The sequence below is a fragment of the Felis catus genome, chromosome B1, assembly GCF_018350175.1.
Source record: "Felis catus isolate Fca126 chromosome B1, F.catus_Fca126_mat1.0, whole genome shotgun sequence".
Taxonomy (NCBI): domain Eukaryota; kingdom Metazoa; phylum Chordata; class Mammalia; order Carnivora; family Felidae; genus Felis; species Felis catus.
In genome coordinates this window covers 52683117-52698632 of record NC_058371.1, presented here as the reverse complement: position 1 = coordinate 52698632, position 15516 = coordinate 52683117, and the positions used below count along the sequence as shown (strand labels likewise).

Below are 15516 nucleotides of genomic sequence, written 5' to 3'. Positions count from 1 at the left end.
CACTTAAATATGAGTAAGACTCTGTACCTGCCCTCAGTAAGGTCACATAATTCCATTAATGCAGCCTCATTAATGATTTCAACAGTTGTTTCAGGGTCAGGTTCATATTGAACTTGGAATGAATTGAAGTTCATATACATTGCCATCAAGGCAGAATAATTCCTTTCAACCTAAGTGCAGGTCTTTATTGAGGCCCTTGGTAGCTTTCATCACTTTGATTTTTGTCTTTTCCAGTAACCAACATAAGATACTAACTCTTGTTAAAACTGAGGCAATTAATACCTCATGAAAAAAATAAAGCTGTTCTCTTAGTTCTCTTCATTGAAATTGAAAGCAGTTTCTGAGGTGAAGAGTGAGTTAGCCTCTGTGGTTTTACCTCTGGTCGTAAATATATTATTTACACAAAAACCAAGCTGTGTTGGGTCATTTCATGGTACCACAAAATGTGATGGCAAATGAGGGTATAACTTTTTTCCTTTTTTTCAAAAAGCAGGTGCCTGGCTTTTCCTGGCAAACTCCTACTTACCCTTCCAGACCAAATGCAGATGACACCACTTGGGTGAAGACTTCCAGATTCCTAGACAGAAGAAAGAACCACTTCTGTCTTCTCTCCTTTTCTCTCAGCTCATTCCTGCAGCATGATACTGGGTCATTTACCCATTTTCATGTCTTTAGGGTGACCAACCATCCCCATTTATTGGGGACTGTCCTAGGTTTAGCACTAAAAATCCCAAGTCCTGGGAAACCCCTCAGTCCTAAGAAAATCAGAAAAATACATCCCTCTACAAGATAGTGAGTAGCTATTTAATAAAATAGCCATCACTTATGAGGAGCCAAAACCAACTACTTCACAAACACTGCCTTATTTTTCGAATTTAAGACAACACTGAAAGCAGTTATGATGATCACATTTTACAGAACAAGAGAGGAAACTGAGAGGTAAGTAACTTGCCCAGGATCACAAGGGTACCTGGAATGGAATCCAGGCTTGCCTGTCCCATACCACCACACTGTATTACCGTTTGAGAGTCCAATGGCAGCTCCATACAGCAAGCTCTCGATAAATCTCATGGAATCAGTAATCACTTATCACCATGCTCCTATCACTCAGCATCAGCTAATGTGCCGGTGTTGGTCCTTGAGACAGCTACCAGGCGTTTACAGGAGGGTCCATGTGATAGGAGGGACATATATAAAAAGCATATTTATTTACATGCACTGCTTTTAACTTAGCTGGCTTTTATGTAAGTGCCACCCGCAGAACACGCGGAAGACGTGCATGCCAACATGCTCTGCATGCCTCATGTTCCCTCACAAAGATAACAGGGAAGCTTTCCTGACTTGACCATTTAACACACTTGGCTCTGTCCAGGCGAGCCAATCCAGCTGCTAGGCCAGACCCAAGGGCTGTCTTCAGGTGGGACCTCCTGAACCAATGGCACAGAGCAGAGTACTGGGAAGACAGGCCACACTTCTCCAGGATGAAGTGCTCCGTGGAGGTCAGCTTACCATTTGTTGACCCTTTAATTTGGGAAACATTACTGACTTCAGCACCCTCCTAGCTGGTATGGGTTACATTTTAGAATTTAAGTACTGTGTGCATTCACACAGTGTGTGTGTGTGTGTGTGTGTGTGTGTGTGTGTTTAACATTGTTGCGGTTGTAACTCTCCTGATCAGAAAAGCATCCTCCATTTTTGTCTTTTGACTCCAGGTGATAGGGGTTAGAAAGCAACCTCTCCACTCCCTCCCACAAGTTCAAAAAGCAGAACTATGGGGAGGGACCATTTCTCCCTGTTTTAAAACATAAGTTCTAAAGAAAGTTTTATTTATTTCAAATATAATTTATTGTCAAACTGGCTAGCATACAGTGGGTACAGTGCGCTCTTAGAGTTTCAGAGAGAACGCAAGAGTTCCGAGAACGCGGGGCCACAGCGCCCCACCCCCTCCCCAACACGCCCACCTAGAGCTGCCATTGTATGGAGATACTTCAGGCCAGCTATCTCACTCCCGGCCTCCCGAAAGGCTCCGGAGCCAGTTGCCCCTCCTCCCCCAGGGGGTGCCGTCTGGCTCCCCTGAGAGGGGGAGGGGGAAACTAGGAGCTATAGACCCAGCCCCGGCGCCACTTCCACGGTTAATCAGTTTACCTGGGATGTGTATTTGGCTGCACCCCCCTGGGGACCTTCCCTGGCCACCCAGGGTCAGAGGATAATTTAAAAAACTCTTCAAAGCCGGGACCCTTCTCGGAGCCAGCTTAAGACTGGAAACCTGGGAGGGACAGGCTTTACTCTTCAAAGTGAGAACAAATGCGAAAAGATTTAGCACTTAGTAGGCAGTCAGTAAACGTTAACTTTGTTTCTCGGGTCTGGACTTCACCTCCCCCCCAGAAGCCATCTCCAACCAACCCGATCCTGTCCCTTCCTGAAATTCGACAAGACCAGAGGTGTTTTTTGTTTTGTTTTGTTTTGTTTTTCCATTTTGAACTAGTGGTTGCCACTTCCTTTTCTCTCCCAGCGCAAAGCACCCGGACCCTTTCTCAGGCTTCATTTTGTTCAACTGTAAATCGGAGCGGGGTAGCACAGGCTTGCGGTCCTTGCCGGGTCTGACATTCACAGGAAATATTCAGTCGTGCCCGTTAGATTATTTCTAACCCCGGCCCTCCGAACAAGAGGACGCTCCACTTATGGAAGCTGCTGCAAAGTGTCCATTTAAGTCAGGTCTTACAAAGAAGCCCCTCTGCGCTTCCCGAGTTCCGGGACGCTGACCAGGCATGCGCTTTCAATGCACCCCTCACAAGTGCGGCGGCATACCAGCGCAGTGCACAATCTGTGCACAGAACACCGTGGCCCCGAGGCACCCACAAGGTGCTAGCCTCCGTTCAACCCATCTCCGCTGCTCCAGTCCCTCCTTTGTTCCAGGTGTGAAATCCCGACAGGAAAATCATCTGCCACTCCGAAGGATCTTCCAACTGGGCCGCCAAATGGCCCAGAAGATCTTGGGCCCTAGCCAATGTAATCAGTTCCCTGCTGAGGACCCTAAGGGAGGGCCGAGAGGAAATGCGAACAGAAACCCCGCGACCGCTAGTGCTGCCCATCAAGGGCTGCCGGGACTGCTCCTCCCAGCTCTTCGTGGAGCCTGTCGGCCGCCAGCGCTCACCTACAGCGCACCCGACGTCGGGGCTGCTTGGGGACACACTCAGACCCTGCACCCTGCAGTCCTCTCTCTTTCAGAAAAGCATTTAGGAAGCAGGCCTGCCCTCACCTAACAGAATATGGGCTTCTTGGGGCTGTGACCTTCACCACCACCAACATGCCGCGGCCGCCAGCTTGTTTTCCAGTTTGCTTTCCTTGGAAACTCACGCATCTTGCCCCCTCCCCACCGCTCCCCACCATACACGCACACTTGCGGAAAATTAAACGCCCCCAAGCAGTGTTCGGGACAGCCTGTTCCGGGAGCCAACGGGCCCGGGTACTCGCGCTCAGTACTCACCGAGGTTCGGGTGTCGAGCGGCGGGGTTGGCCCTGCCGGGCAGGCTGTGCAGCACCGGGCTGTCGAAGGGACCGGCGGAGGCGGCGGCGGCCGCGGCCCAGGACGCGCCCACGTCGGCCATGTAGGCTGGGTAGGGGCTGGAGTAGGAGCCTGCGAAGCCCGCACGCCCGTACTGCTCGCGGCCGGGGAGGCCCGCGCCCGCCGCTCCGCCACCACTGCTGTAGGCCGCGGCTTCCCGGGCGGCGGCGGCGGCGGCGGCTGCAGCCAGGGACCCGGTGGTTCCCGGGAAGGAGAAGCGCGGGGACACAGGCGGGGGCGTGTAGGCCGCTCCCTCGGCCCCCGCCTGGCTCCAGCCCGGGCTGCTCTGCTGGGTTCCGGGCCCGGCGCCCGCCGGGGCCCCGCCGGAGCTGCCGCCAGAGGTGGCTCCGGACGCGGCGCTCCCGCCTCCGCCCTGGAGATAGGACAGGCCCAGCACCGAGGAGGGCACCCGCGGCGTGGGCACGTAGACGGGAGAGGAGGCAGCGCCCGCGCTGTGCATGAAGGCGCCAGGGCCGCCCGCCTCGTAGGCCCCGGGAGGGGGGCCGTGGTTGGCGGCCATGGCCAAGCTCTGGTACATGGCCTCTGGGAGCTCTCCGCCTCCGAGTCCTCTCTCTCACTCGCGAGTCAAGGCGCAAGGCGGGGAGAGAATAATAATAATAATAATAATAATAATAATAATAACAACAACAACAATAATGTACAGGTGACGGCTGTCACGTAAATGAAGATCCAAAATCAAACGTAAAAATGCAAATCCCTCAAAAATATATACGTATTAAATCCAGCATCGAGCAAAAACACTCTAGGCTCTTGTTTACAGGAAAATCCCAAATTGAACTTTTGGTTCTTCCCGGAGGTGCTGGAGAAGGGGCGGGATCTACCCCAGGGCCTAGAGGTCCTGAGCGCCTACACGAGTGGCAGAAGACACGGGGTAGTGCCTGGGCGCCGGTATGGGGCACGGGCCTTCGGGTCACGCCGGTGGCCGTGGCTGCGCACCCTCTTCAGGACACCCGCAGACTCCGGCTCTGGGTTCAGTAGGCTGGCTCCGATGCGGAGGGTTGGGTTGGCTCCTGTCCTCCTCGCCGCAGCCGCGGTCCTAAAGGAAGAACGACAAAAAGGTACACAAGTTCAACCGGAGCCCACTTTCCTTGTGCTCAGCTGCTTCTCCCGCACCGCAAACCAAAGAAATCGCCACTTTCGGCGCCCAGCCTTGGAGGCCACGAAGTTTCTAAGGAAGCTGCGGTCTTTGTTTTTCTCAGCCCGTGGGGTCTGACTGCCCCAGGGAAGCCTAGGGAGGGGAGCCATAGAGAAGTGAGGCTTCACGGTTATTAGACATGTAATTATTGACTGTGACCTAGTCAATTTTTTTTGGTATTGCTTGTCAGGAAAGACTCTTGTCACAGATAAGTTTAAGGGTTTCAGTTTTCGCCGGAATGGCTGGGACCCAAGAAATATCGCTCATCTTTGTTCCCCCACCCAACCCTAAGCGTCCCTGGCCATGAAAAAACTTTAGATTGTCCATGAAACACAATGACAAACTTTAAAAAAAAACCCAGCAACCTAAGAAAATTTTGTTTGTAATCTTTTTATTAAAACTAGAGGTAGAGTCTAAATGTTTACACATGAGCATAGTGTCTGCTAAATCTCTGTGAAAAAGGATTGTGAAATCTCTTATCCATCCACACACTATACCATATGGAAGTCAAATCAGACAAGACATTTGTTTCTGGCAAATAGTTATATTTTAGTGATTCTGCAGATTGGATATTAAAACCAGAATAGTGAGGGAAATGTACAAGTTCACTTTGTGGAACTACTCACTGGACCATTCAGATTCACTGAATGGGTTTTTTCCCCATATAGAATCGCTGGTCCACCCGTGGAGGGAAATCAGAATGCCAACGACAAACTGAAGGGGAAGAACAGTTCGTAGGGCTTGGTTATGCCCTTGTATCCTGTGTTTCTATTTTCTCAGGCAATTTTTCTGATAAAATAAGAGCTCAGTGTTCGGAAGCACCTGCTCTGTCTCAGGTCTTTTTTTTCTCCACAGCTCCTCAAATAAAAGCGTGTCTCCTGATTTTACAAAAGAGGGAACTGAAGCATCGTAAAGTTTTGAAACTTGCCAAAGATCAAAGTACAATTAAAGGAGCTGGGGGACAGAATCCGTGGGTCTCCAGGGATTTGAGGCTGACCACTACATTCCCGCTTGTCTCCTTAAGAGACAGCCACTTTTTAACACTGGTTTCTTTTTCACTGCCACAGAATTACAAAAACATCAATTGACCTTTATTATACTAAACCCAGGCTCTGTCACTTACTGAATAAATGACTTTAGACACATTGCTTAACTTCTGTGCCTCAGTTTCCTCATTTGCAAAAATGCAAATGTTAAAGGTACCTATCTTGTGGAGTCATGGTGAGGACTGTAAGGATTGTAAACTAATATATGTAAAGCAAGTATAATAGGGTTTTATAAAACTTATAACAGGTACAAAGTTCTATATAATTGTTGGCTATTGTTATTATTACAGAATTCTAATGTACCATAAGACAATGCCTCAGATATAATCATACTATAATGAATGGTCATCTTAATTATTGTAAAAAATTCTGAAAATCTAATCTACACTACATCTAATATACCTATATAATGCTTTTAACCATCTTTGCAACATCACTAATGATAATGGAGTTAATAGAACTGTATTCTATAGTCACATGTCAACTTCTAGATGGTTTATCATTTGCTTTCAAAACTATACAACAAATTATTGGTTTGTTGGACATTTCCTTCCAGGAAGAAGTTTGGCTAGAGGGTAGATACAAAAAATTTGATCTGAGGGGCACATGGCTGGCTTGGTCAGTAGAGCATGCAACTCATGATCTCAGGGTTGTGAGCTCGAGCCCCACAGTTGGGTATAGAGATTACTTAAAACTAAAATATTTTTATCTGAAATCACCAACTTCACTCTTTGAAAATGAAGGCAAAAAATTAGTACCTTATAGGAATCTGTGCGCTTCAATAAGTAAACACATAGGCTTACCTTGATAAAATATTCAGTATTTAATTTTTAAATAAAATAGTTCACCTATTTCATTGTATTTTCTGTAATACTCAACGTCTGTAGTTCTAATGCATAACATCATACTTTTTTCCCACATAACTGCAGAGAAGGAAGATTTATAATTTTGCAAGCCAACTTACACACAGATGCTAATTTACCAGCTTTAAAATGTAAATGCTAAAAATGCCATAAATCTAACACTCATCTTTACTAAATTCTCGGCCTTTTTAAAATGGCTGGTACATTACCTGGACATTGGATTACTGAACAATAGAAGGTGGAGAAAATACCCCTCTACACCTTTCTGAAAAGACAAGAAATCATTCTGCTTGCTTCTGTTATTAAGCCTCGGTTCAGGCGTGTGGCCGTGGAGGAAGCAGAGAGAGCTACTGAGAATGGCAGAAGAGATCTGGCCTCATCATGGGGACTCAGGCCTGATCCCCAGTTTTTCCCTCTCCTCCAGATCACTCATTTCAGTTCACCTCCAATTCACAGACCAAATAGGAGATGCTTTCTTCATGATTTAGCCCACGGCCCTTTTCCGATCGATTTCTGAAAACTTGCCCTAATGTCTGTGTTTATTTACAGGTCACTCCTGCTCTTTGGGCTCAGCCTCTCGCCTTCACTCTTGGCCTGCTGCGCAGAAAACTGTCACACACGAACGCACACACTAGCCAGCAGTAATATAGCTGTCCGCTGCTAGGGAACGTGGAGACTCAGAAGTTTAGGGGGGGAGGAGGCACCACTCCGTTATCCCAAATGAAACTCTACTTTAAAAGCCTGAAACCTGCTCTTGGCTGTCCATTCCATTTCTGAGAAACACAGGAAATACTTGCCTTCGGCGCTTCCCCAACCTTCCCCGAAAAGCCGTCCGTGCGGCCCCAAATCCCTCCAGCCTTGGGTCCTCCACCCTGCTTCCCAACCGAAAGGCCTCCTGGTTCCCTCAACCTGGTGGCAGTTCACCATCCGGGCATCCTCCTCCTACCTGAAGGACCCCCCAACCCAAAGCCAAGTGACAGAATACTGTGGATCGGGGCAGCTAACCGTGGCCAGCGGAGGAACGTCACTGCCTTCCTCCCGGGTTCCGGCCCTCAGCTACTTTTACCCAGAAGCAGTGTGGGTGGGTGGGGTTGTTAGCTTCGTGGGTGGCGTTCTGACTCTCTGGACCCCAGTCAGGAAGGCTAGAAGGCTGGCCAGAGGGCATAAAACGTCCAGGCGCTCAGTAGCCATTCCCGGCTTCGAAGCGCCTTCCCGGGGCCCAAGGCCCAGTTACGCAGCCTCCCACAGCCACTCTGAGTCCCCGGAGTCACCGACCGGCGACACTCCTCGCCTGAGTCCCTCCGTGCGACCTGTCCCGGGTCAGTTGATCAGTGTGATTCCGCACGGCTAGGCCCTGGCCTGGGGAGGTGCAAACAAGGGCTGGAGAATATATACGCTGGGGCAGGGATTAAAAACGTTCAAGTTCACACACACACAAAATCAAAAAGCACTTCGAATATCCCTCTCCGCTTTCCCCGCAAATCTTAACTTTGCTTTAAAGAAGCTGTTAAGCCAAAGCGAAAAGTTAAGCGGGCTTTGGCCAGTTTGGGGAGGAGGGAGTGATCAACGTCTCCTTTCCACCCACTAGTTACCTCTCCACTCCCAGGCAAACAAGCGCGGAGGAGCTCTGGGTTTCTCAAACGGTGGGAAAGAGCAAGGAGAAGACAGAAAACGCAGTACCTGGCGGGACTTGAGCTTCCTGGAGGGCCGGCGCACGCTCCCCTGAGCGCCCCGGGAGCTTTGGCAGCGGCGGTGCCTCTCGCGGCCACTGTGCCGGCCGCCTCCGAGTCCCCCACCTCCCGGCGCTAGTCCCCTCGCCCCTGCGCTCCAGCTCCCGAGCGCTGACTGGCCTGTGGGAGTCACGTGCAAGGGCGGGGGGCGGGGGTGCGCCGCAGAGGCTGCACCTCCGCTCGGCGCCGGGCTTCGGGGCTGTTCAAAAAACTCCCCCAGCAGGCAAAGTCCAGGCGCTCGGATCTCGGAAAATGCTAAAGTGCCACCGGTCGGGGCGCAGGGCTTCACCCACCGCCCTGCCAGAGGTCAATCCGGTTTGCAGTTTTGCCCAGGGTCAGCTTTATTCAGGAATCCCCTCTCCTACCTCCTCCCTCCACCCCACCCCCCACCCCGCCTCCCGGTGGTCCTGGTCCAGCCCCAGCCCAGGACTCGCGAGTCAAGGGGCGGCGCTGATAGACGGGAAGGTGACCTTTTTGGGCGAGACCCCTGACCGGCTGCGGAGCACAGGGTTACCAGGGGTGCCCGGCTAGCTGCGAGTCTCCAGGAGGTAGTGGATAGTGGGGTTCCTGCTAGCCCCGAAGTGCGGGTGGAAAAGACACCAAACCTGGGACTGGCCCACTCAAGTCAGAGCGCAGAGACCGAAGTTTCCCTTCCGCCTTCCCAGCAGCCTGGGGAGTCCGCAAGGCGGCCCTCCAGCCCTCAGTTTTATGTATTTATGCAAAACGTGCACCCCTTCCTGGCGACGCTTCCCATCTCCTGTGGCCTCCTCCCTTCAGATCTTTCCGTTTTCCCAGCAGCTTTCGGCGCCGCTGCACCAATCCTAGGGACGTGGCGGGGTCCTGGGAGGCTTGGCAGTCCAGCGGGAGCAGGCTTTCCCAGCCGAGAGGGCTCTTCCAAGGCTCCTCAGCCCCCTCCCTAGGACTGGGGGCGGGGAGGGTGGCAGGCCTGAGTCTGTAGTCGGCGTCAGTGCCTAGAGGCCCCAGCGCAGCGGGGCTGCGAGCCGGAGAGTCCCTCAGACAGGTCTAAAGGTTAATAGAGCAATCACAGGGCCCTATTACCGCGTAAAAATAACCCATCGATTACCGCAGCCTTCAGCCCCAGATAACACCCGGCCGGTGGCTCTCACCCTTTCGGTTAAACTCCCCCCACCCCGCCCCACTAAGGCCGAGTTTCTTTCCCTAGAGCAGGTTTTTCATACCAGATTAGAGGGGTCGGGAGGGGGCCGGGGTACCATCCTACACGAAACTTGTGCGGCTGAGAAGGAAGGGTAAGGGGCTACGCCAGCTTCAGCTGTTGGTAATCAGTGGTGGATTCCTGGCCTGCGCGAGGGCAACCTGAGCGCTGAGGACGAGAGTAGGACGCAGGGCTGATTGGAAGGAAAACCCCACAGGGATCGTGGCCAACTCGTGGGGATTCTCAGGAAAATCCCGGAGGAAGGACTGAGCGCGGCTGCGCGGGGAGTTCTCTTTCCTGAGCTCAACGTTCGGAGGTCCAGAGAGGCCGGAGCCTAGGAGAGAAAACTGAGGCGCCCGGCGGAGCGACGTAAGGTCTGCGCTGCGGCTGGACGCACCCACGCCTCACCGTCCCACCCCTAGGAGCTGCTGGCCCAGGACCCTTCGAGCCCCGGAAGCTTAGGGCGGTGTGTTTAGAGACCCTTCTCCAGCTTCCCTCAACTCCTCGCCAGCGCCTCTGCAGAACTTGGCGCAGCAGATCCCAGGTGTCTAGGAACTTAAGAGGGAGGGTGTTCTGAGGACCCCGGAGGCTGGAGCTGGGGAGAGGCGGTTTGGGGGAGGACACTCGGCGGGCGCACGCATATTCAGCCGAATGGTGGAGAAGGGTGCTCTATCTCAGCGCAGTCTGAAACAACATCCCCATTGGCCTACGAGGGCTTTCTGGAGAGTTAAAAGTCTGGGCTAGTCGAGCGGCAAGTTGTTCTGGCCTTTCTTTGCTCAGTGGGGATTTGTGGCTCCAGCGATGCCTTAGGTCTCAGAGCTGCCTTCCACACGCGGTCCTCAGCGCCGAGCCTTCGGCCTGGGCAGTGAATTTTCTTAGCAACAAGCCTTGGGTTTGGGGCTTAGCGTCTGGTGGAGTGGCCATCCAAGCGCCCTCACCAAAGCCAAGGACGCAGGCCACTCCTAGGCAGACTTCTTCCAGCAGCGCAGGATGTGTGCTGAGTTTCACATTAGCTGGGTGCCCAGGGGCGAGCCTCCCACATCACTGCCCCCACACCAGACCTCTCGGACCTTCAGTCTCCTCCTGGGGGGGGGGGGGGCAGGAAGGGTGCACAACAGGCCCTGCCTGCTCTTTGTGGCTGTTGTGAGACCCTAGATAGAAGAGCCTGCTTTTGTTAAGCGCTCGCTTGCTAGGAACCCCGGATTCACGGCTGTGGGGGCGGGGTGGGGGCGAATCTTCTGACAAGGGACATGACAGAGGTCTTTTACCCACGCCCCCCACCCACCCCGCTGGCGCTCTTCAGGTAGGCTGAGGTCTGGGAATCTTGAAAGATTCCTTGATTCTAAGAATGCGCCTGGGATGGAGAAGTTTGTGTCTCTTTCCGGTGGCCTTCTTCTCTGGGCCCGGCGCCCCAAGTTTTCTCCCCAAAGGGCTCAGCTCAAGGACGGCCCAGAAGGTGGTTGGCTAGCGGTCTGTTCCTTTGGGGGTGTTTCATTTTGCCTCGTTCCCTGCCTCCATTTTCGCCCGGCCCCCTCCTTCTCCCCTCTCTAGGACAAGGCGGGAGCCCCCGCGGCCGCCGGCCGCTGCGCGTTGCCAGGAGCGGGGAGCATTTCAAGGCCTCGCTGGCCCGCCGGCTGGAGGAGGTTTATCGGCTGCCGCTAAGTTCCCAGGCTTCTCTCTCGCTCAGGAGGCCGCTGGGAAGGGGAGGGGGTGCTTTGAGGTTCAGAGTCTTGGCTATTTTTAAGGACATGTCCCTGGGCTGGCCTGGGATGGTGGCCCAACACCACTCACGTTCTCTTTTCTTTTCTTTCCCATAGTCGAGAGGGAAAATTTGACACTGCAAATTTTTTTTTACTAAGGGCCTGGGTCTAATGAAGAGTCAAGTCCTGAGATTTTTGACAAATAAGAATTATTTAGATGTACTGCACTCTTAAAAACAAACAAAAAAAAAGTCTCCCCGGGGCCCCTGGATGGCTCAGTCGGTTAAGCGTCCGACTTCGGCTCAGGTCATGATCTCACTGTTCGTGGGTTCGTGGGTTTGAGCCCCGAGTAGGCTCTGTGCTGACAGCTAGGAGCCTGGAGCCTGCTTCAGATTGAGTCTCCCTTTCTCTTTGCCCCTCCCCTGCTCACACTCTGTTTCTCAAAAATAATGTAAATTAAAATTTTTTTTAATCTCCCCAGGACACAAGAATAGATTGCATTTTCTTGCTCCACTAAGGTCTCCCGGACGCGAGCTGGTCCAAACCCTGGTAGAGACACAGTTGTGTTTGGACATAGTGTACAGAGGAAGCTGAACTCTAGTTCCCTGAACAAAAGGGTTAATAAACTGGGCGATGGAATTCACGGTGACAACAGCGAGGGTCTACCCTCACGGGGTAACCGGATTTCCTAGCCGGAGCCGAGCCAGCTTATTTTAAACGGAGCGCAACCTCAAGGGCCACAATCTCAGATTTGGGTTAGTAACGCCGATTTGCAACCTGCGGCCATCAGCCTCCGCGGACAGCACCCGAAAACCAACCGTGTCTGAAGAAACACGGGGCCCCCAAAGTCTTCTAATCGGAACAAGAGACCCCCATAGGGAGAGAGAACCAGAGAGGCGACAGGAGTCTCCCCTCGCCCTTTATAACGAATCCCTCCCAGATGTAGAGGCTTCTTATGGACTAGAGCACCAGGGCTCATGACAAGACATGCAAAGTGACCCGCGCTGAACGTAGGCTGGCTTCGGTTCCCACAGGGCCCTCGAATTCCCCCACCGGGTGCACACGTCTCCTCCTCCCTCTGCGACTCCCGGGCCTTGCTGGTGTGGCCCACCTTGCTCCCAGGGCAAACCCACGCCCCCACAAGCGGTTGGAGCTGGGAGAACCAAATTGCGGAGCAGGGCCGTTCCCGCTGATGCAAACACGCAGAACGAATTAAGCTGCAAAGCTACGGAGACCTTCTTTCCCTCCCTAGAGCCCGGTGTTCCACACCTAGAATTCTTTGTGAGGGGCGGGGAGGGAAGGGCATCGGGGACCTAGAGACCCTTGCCCCCTCCCACCGGGAACCGAGCTCTGCACCCGCTGGCAGATGTAACGGAGCAAAGGCAGCAACGCTTTCCGATTCTGTCTTGTTTTTAAAAATACTATTCGGTGTTGCAAAGTGAAGCCACGATGTCGCTCACAGACCGTGGCGAACGCCTTGTTGGTGCTTCGGGCTGTGAGGATTGGAGTTTTTGGCACAGCTCCTAATATTTTATAGTCATTTCAAGATTATAGAACGCTCCCAGATTTCATTTTTTTTCTCTTGAGGAAACAACATCGAGGAGCGAGAGGGCGGAAGAGAAGGTGTTACCGTCTCATAGGAACAGGAACTCAGAGACCGGAGAGGTTAAGACACCTGTCCCAGGTGGCAAAGACTGTGTGCTCCGCAGCAGGTCTTGAGTCTAGATTCCTGAGTCTTAGTTCTTTTTTCCACTCTAGTTAATATTGAGTTTATATCTATAATGAAACTTTTTTAAACCTGCATTTTGTTTTTCAAATATTTCTAAATTTGCTTTAATGAATACGCCCAACACTTAAAAATTAAAATCAATTTAAAACAAAGCAGGTCGTGTCTCATAACCTAAGAGCCCGTGGGAAGAGAAAGAAAAACAAAAACGAGGCCCCACATTTTCATTAAATTCGGGAAGGATGCCAGCGACTTTTTAAATGGGGAGGGCGCTCCTTAGGTCCCGGGGCCGCAGAGGGCAGAACTGAAACCCAGTCTCTGCGGCGCCCGAAAGTCCGGGCACTTGGGCCAGCAGGCTGCGGATCCCAGATCATTCAACTCACTGCGGCCACGCTGACGCCTTCGCACAGGCCCCTTTCCCCCTTCCCAGCCTGGCTCCTTCTCTCCCTCCTCACCCAAGAACCTTATGAAAACAGCAGCAAACGGGAGCTTCCTGTACCCACTGTCCAAGCTCCATGGAGACTCCTTGCCTGTAGACTCTGAGCTGAGGGGAGGGCCTCTACCCTTTGGGGACCAAAACTGTCACCTCTGGGATCTCTCTTGGTGACATGGGCCTCAATATGTTCACTTGTGGGTCCTCCCCCTTCCCTCCCTGGCAGAGACTTTTAGAAACTACAGTGCTGACAACACCGAGTCCATAACAAGAACTCCATAAATATTCTTGGAATACATAAAATATTAATTTGCTTTGTCCACAAGCCTTATGTTCCCTGGAGTTATAAATTCATTTATCTGTGGTTGGTTATACACAGCCCTCCCCACACACACCCCAGAAGGTAAGCTCCACGAGGGCCGCGACTGTGGCTGGCACACAGTAGTTGCTCAATAAATGTTTGTTGAATGATTAAAACTACAAAAGGGATTGCAATGGCATCTCCCAGGGCTCTGGCAGTTGGAGAATGGAGCACTCCCCTCAAAGGGGAATGTGTCCCCGGGCACATAGTAGGTGCCCAGGGTCACCACCAGTTCACAAAGTAAGTCACTGAGGTCCAGGCTGGACACCAAGAGAGTAGCACAGTCTGGGTTACTGGAGAGCATTTATCTGCAACGCTCAGCCCCACCCTGGCCAACTACAAATCTGCCCAAATCTAGGCTGCCCCTAGGGAAACCCCGGAGTCCCTGGACTCCGGAATCTGCAGGAAGAAGGGATTTCCGGGCGCGGAGCGCAGTCAGGATTTTGGAAGTTGAGTTAAACTGAAGAACCCGATTAGGTGCTGAGGCCGTGGCGATTGGCAAGGGAGGCCTCGGGACTCCCCGGAACAAAGAGCAAAGACGGACAAGGGTGCCGGGTGCACCGTCTCCGGAGCACGGAGGGCCCAGACCCACAACTCCTGAAAAGATGGAGAGAGCCAGGCAGACACTAGGACCCAGAAAAAATGCAGGGGGTCTATGGAGAGAGTCAGAAACAGGAGAAAGGAGAGAAGGGGGGGAGGTAGACAAGGGAAGGCAGGCCGAGAGGAGCACAGAGAAAAAGTAGGGGGCAGCAACTGAGAGTCAGAGGGGCCTTAGCAAGCCGGAGAGGGACGGGATCACTCGTGAATTCCTCCCTTCCTCCTTTCCATATTCATTGAGCACCTCCTCTGTGCCAGGAACTTTCCCGGCACTCGGATTCGGCATGGAACAAAATAGAGAAAACTCTGTTTCCAGGAGATTACATTCTATAAGAGGAAGACAGACAATAAAAAAGTCAAATATATTGAGTATTAATGGTGGAGCGTTATGGGAAAAACAGCAGGGAATAGACACGCAGAGAGAGCAGAGAGGAATTAAAGACGGAGACCAGAGAAAAGAGGGCGGGGAAGATGGGAGAGAAAAGCACAAATCTAGAGAAAGAAGATGAAATAGGAATCAAGAGACCTGGCGACAGAAATAGAGACAGCTCGAGAAAAAGCCAGCAAGAGAAATGGGAAGGAAAGCGCCAGGGCTCAATCGGAGGAGAGGGACCAGATAGGGACGAGGTCAATCCGGAGTCGAGGGCTTACCCCGCCCCCCTCTCCCATCCCCCGCCCAGCTGCCAGGGAGGGCAGTGGTGGTGACGAGGACACCAGCGGCTGGAGCGCTGCCAGTCGTCAGACCCCGACGCACATATCGGGGGACTTGTGAGGCCACCAGAGACGTGATGTTCCGATCGCCAGCTCGGGTGCGTTTCCGCACAGGCTGCCCCCTCCTCCGTCAGCCCCTGCACCCTTCCCCTGGCCGCGGAGCCCGAGGTGACCCGGAGTTGGAGAAGACGCCCAGGCAGGCGCCGCGACCTGGCGCGGCAGAGCGAGAGACAGGAAAGTGTCAAGGAAGCGCGAAGCCCAAGTGCGAAAACAGCGGCAGGGGTGGGGGGCGGGGCGGGGGCGGCTGGAGGCCTTGAGGTCCTTCACGCCTGTGAGGACCCACTCCAGACAGGCCTGGGCTTCCCTGTAAAGGACAGTAACGTGGCTTTACGTGCCACCAACCCACAGTGGTAGCAGGTGCCCATAGAGAGTGCTCTGTTCATTCTTGTAACAC

The 15516-nt window shown here is 52.8% G+C and overlaps 1 protein-coding gene and 1 long non-coding RNA gene across 6 annotated transcripts in view; one reads left to right on the top strand and one right to left on the bottom strand.

The window, feature by feature from the left end:
• Positions 1-15516, bottom strand: part of GATA4 (GATA binding protein 4) — an 81252-nt gene that overhangs the window by 45604 nt on the left and 20132 nt on the right. Inside the window, exons 1-2 of one of the 5 annotated variants that reach the window (XM_045055662.1) lie at positions 9560-9697; positions 3488-4622 (exon numbers count right to left, since the gene is read on the bottom strand). In XM_045055662.1, coding sequence (XP_044911597.1) covers positions 3488-4103 — 616 coding nt within the window. In that variant the 5' untranslated portion in view covers positions 4104-4622; positions 9560-9697. Of the gene's footprint in view, positions 1-3487; positions 4623-8310; positions 8673-8965; positions 9078-9559; positions 9698-15516 lie in introns of those variants that run through there. The other 4 variants (XM_045055663.1, XM_019828684.3, XM_011281564.4 and 1 more) reach the window with 4 other exon arrangements.
• On the top strand, positions 9943-12446 carry LOC123384871. The gene is made up of 2 exons (XR_006596572.1): positions 9943-10078; positions 11716-12446. It is a non-coding gene; the product is annotated as an uncharacterized LOC123384871 (long non-coding RNA).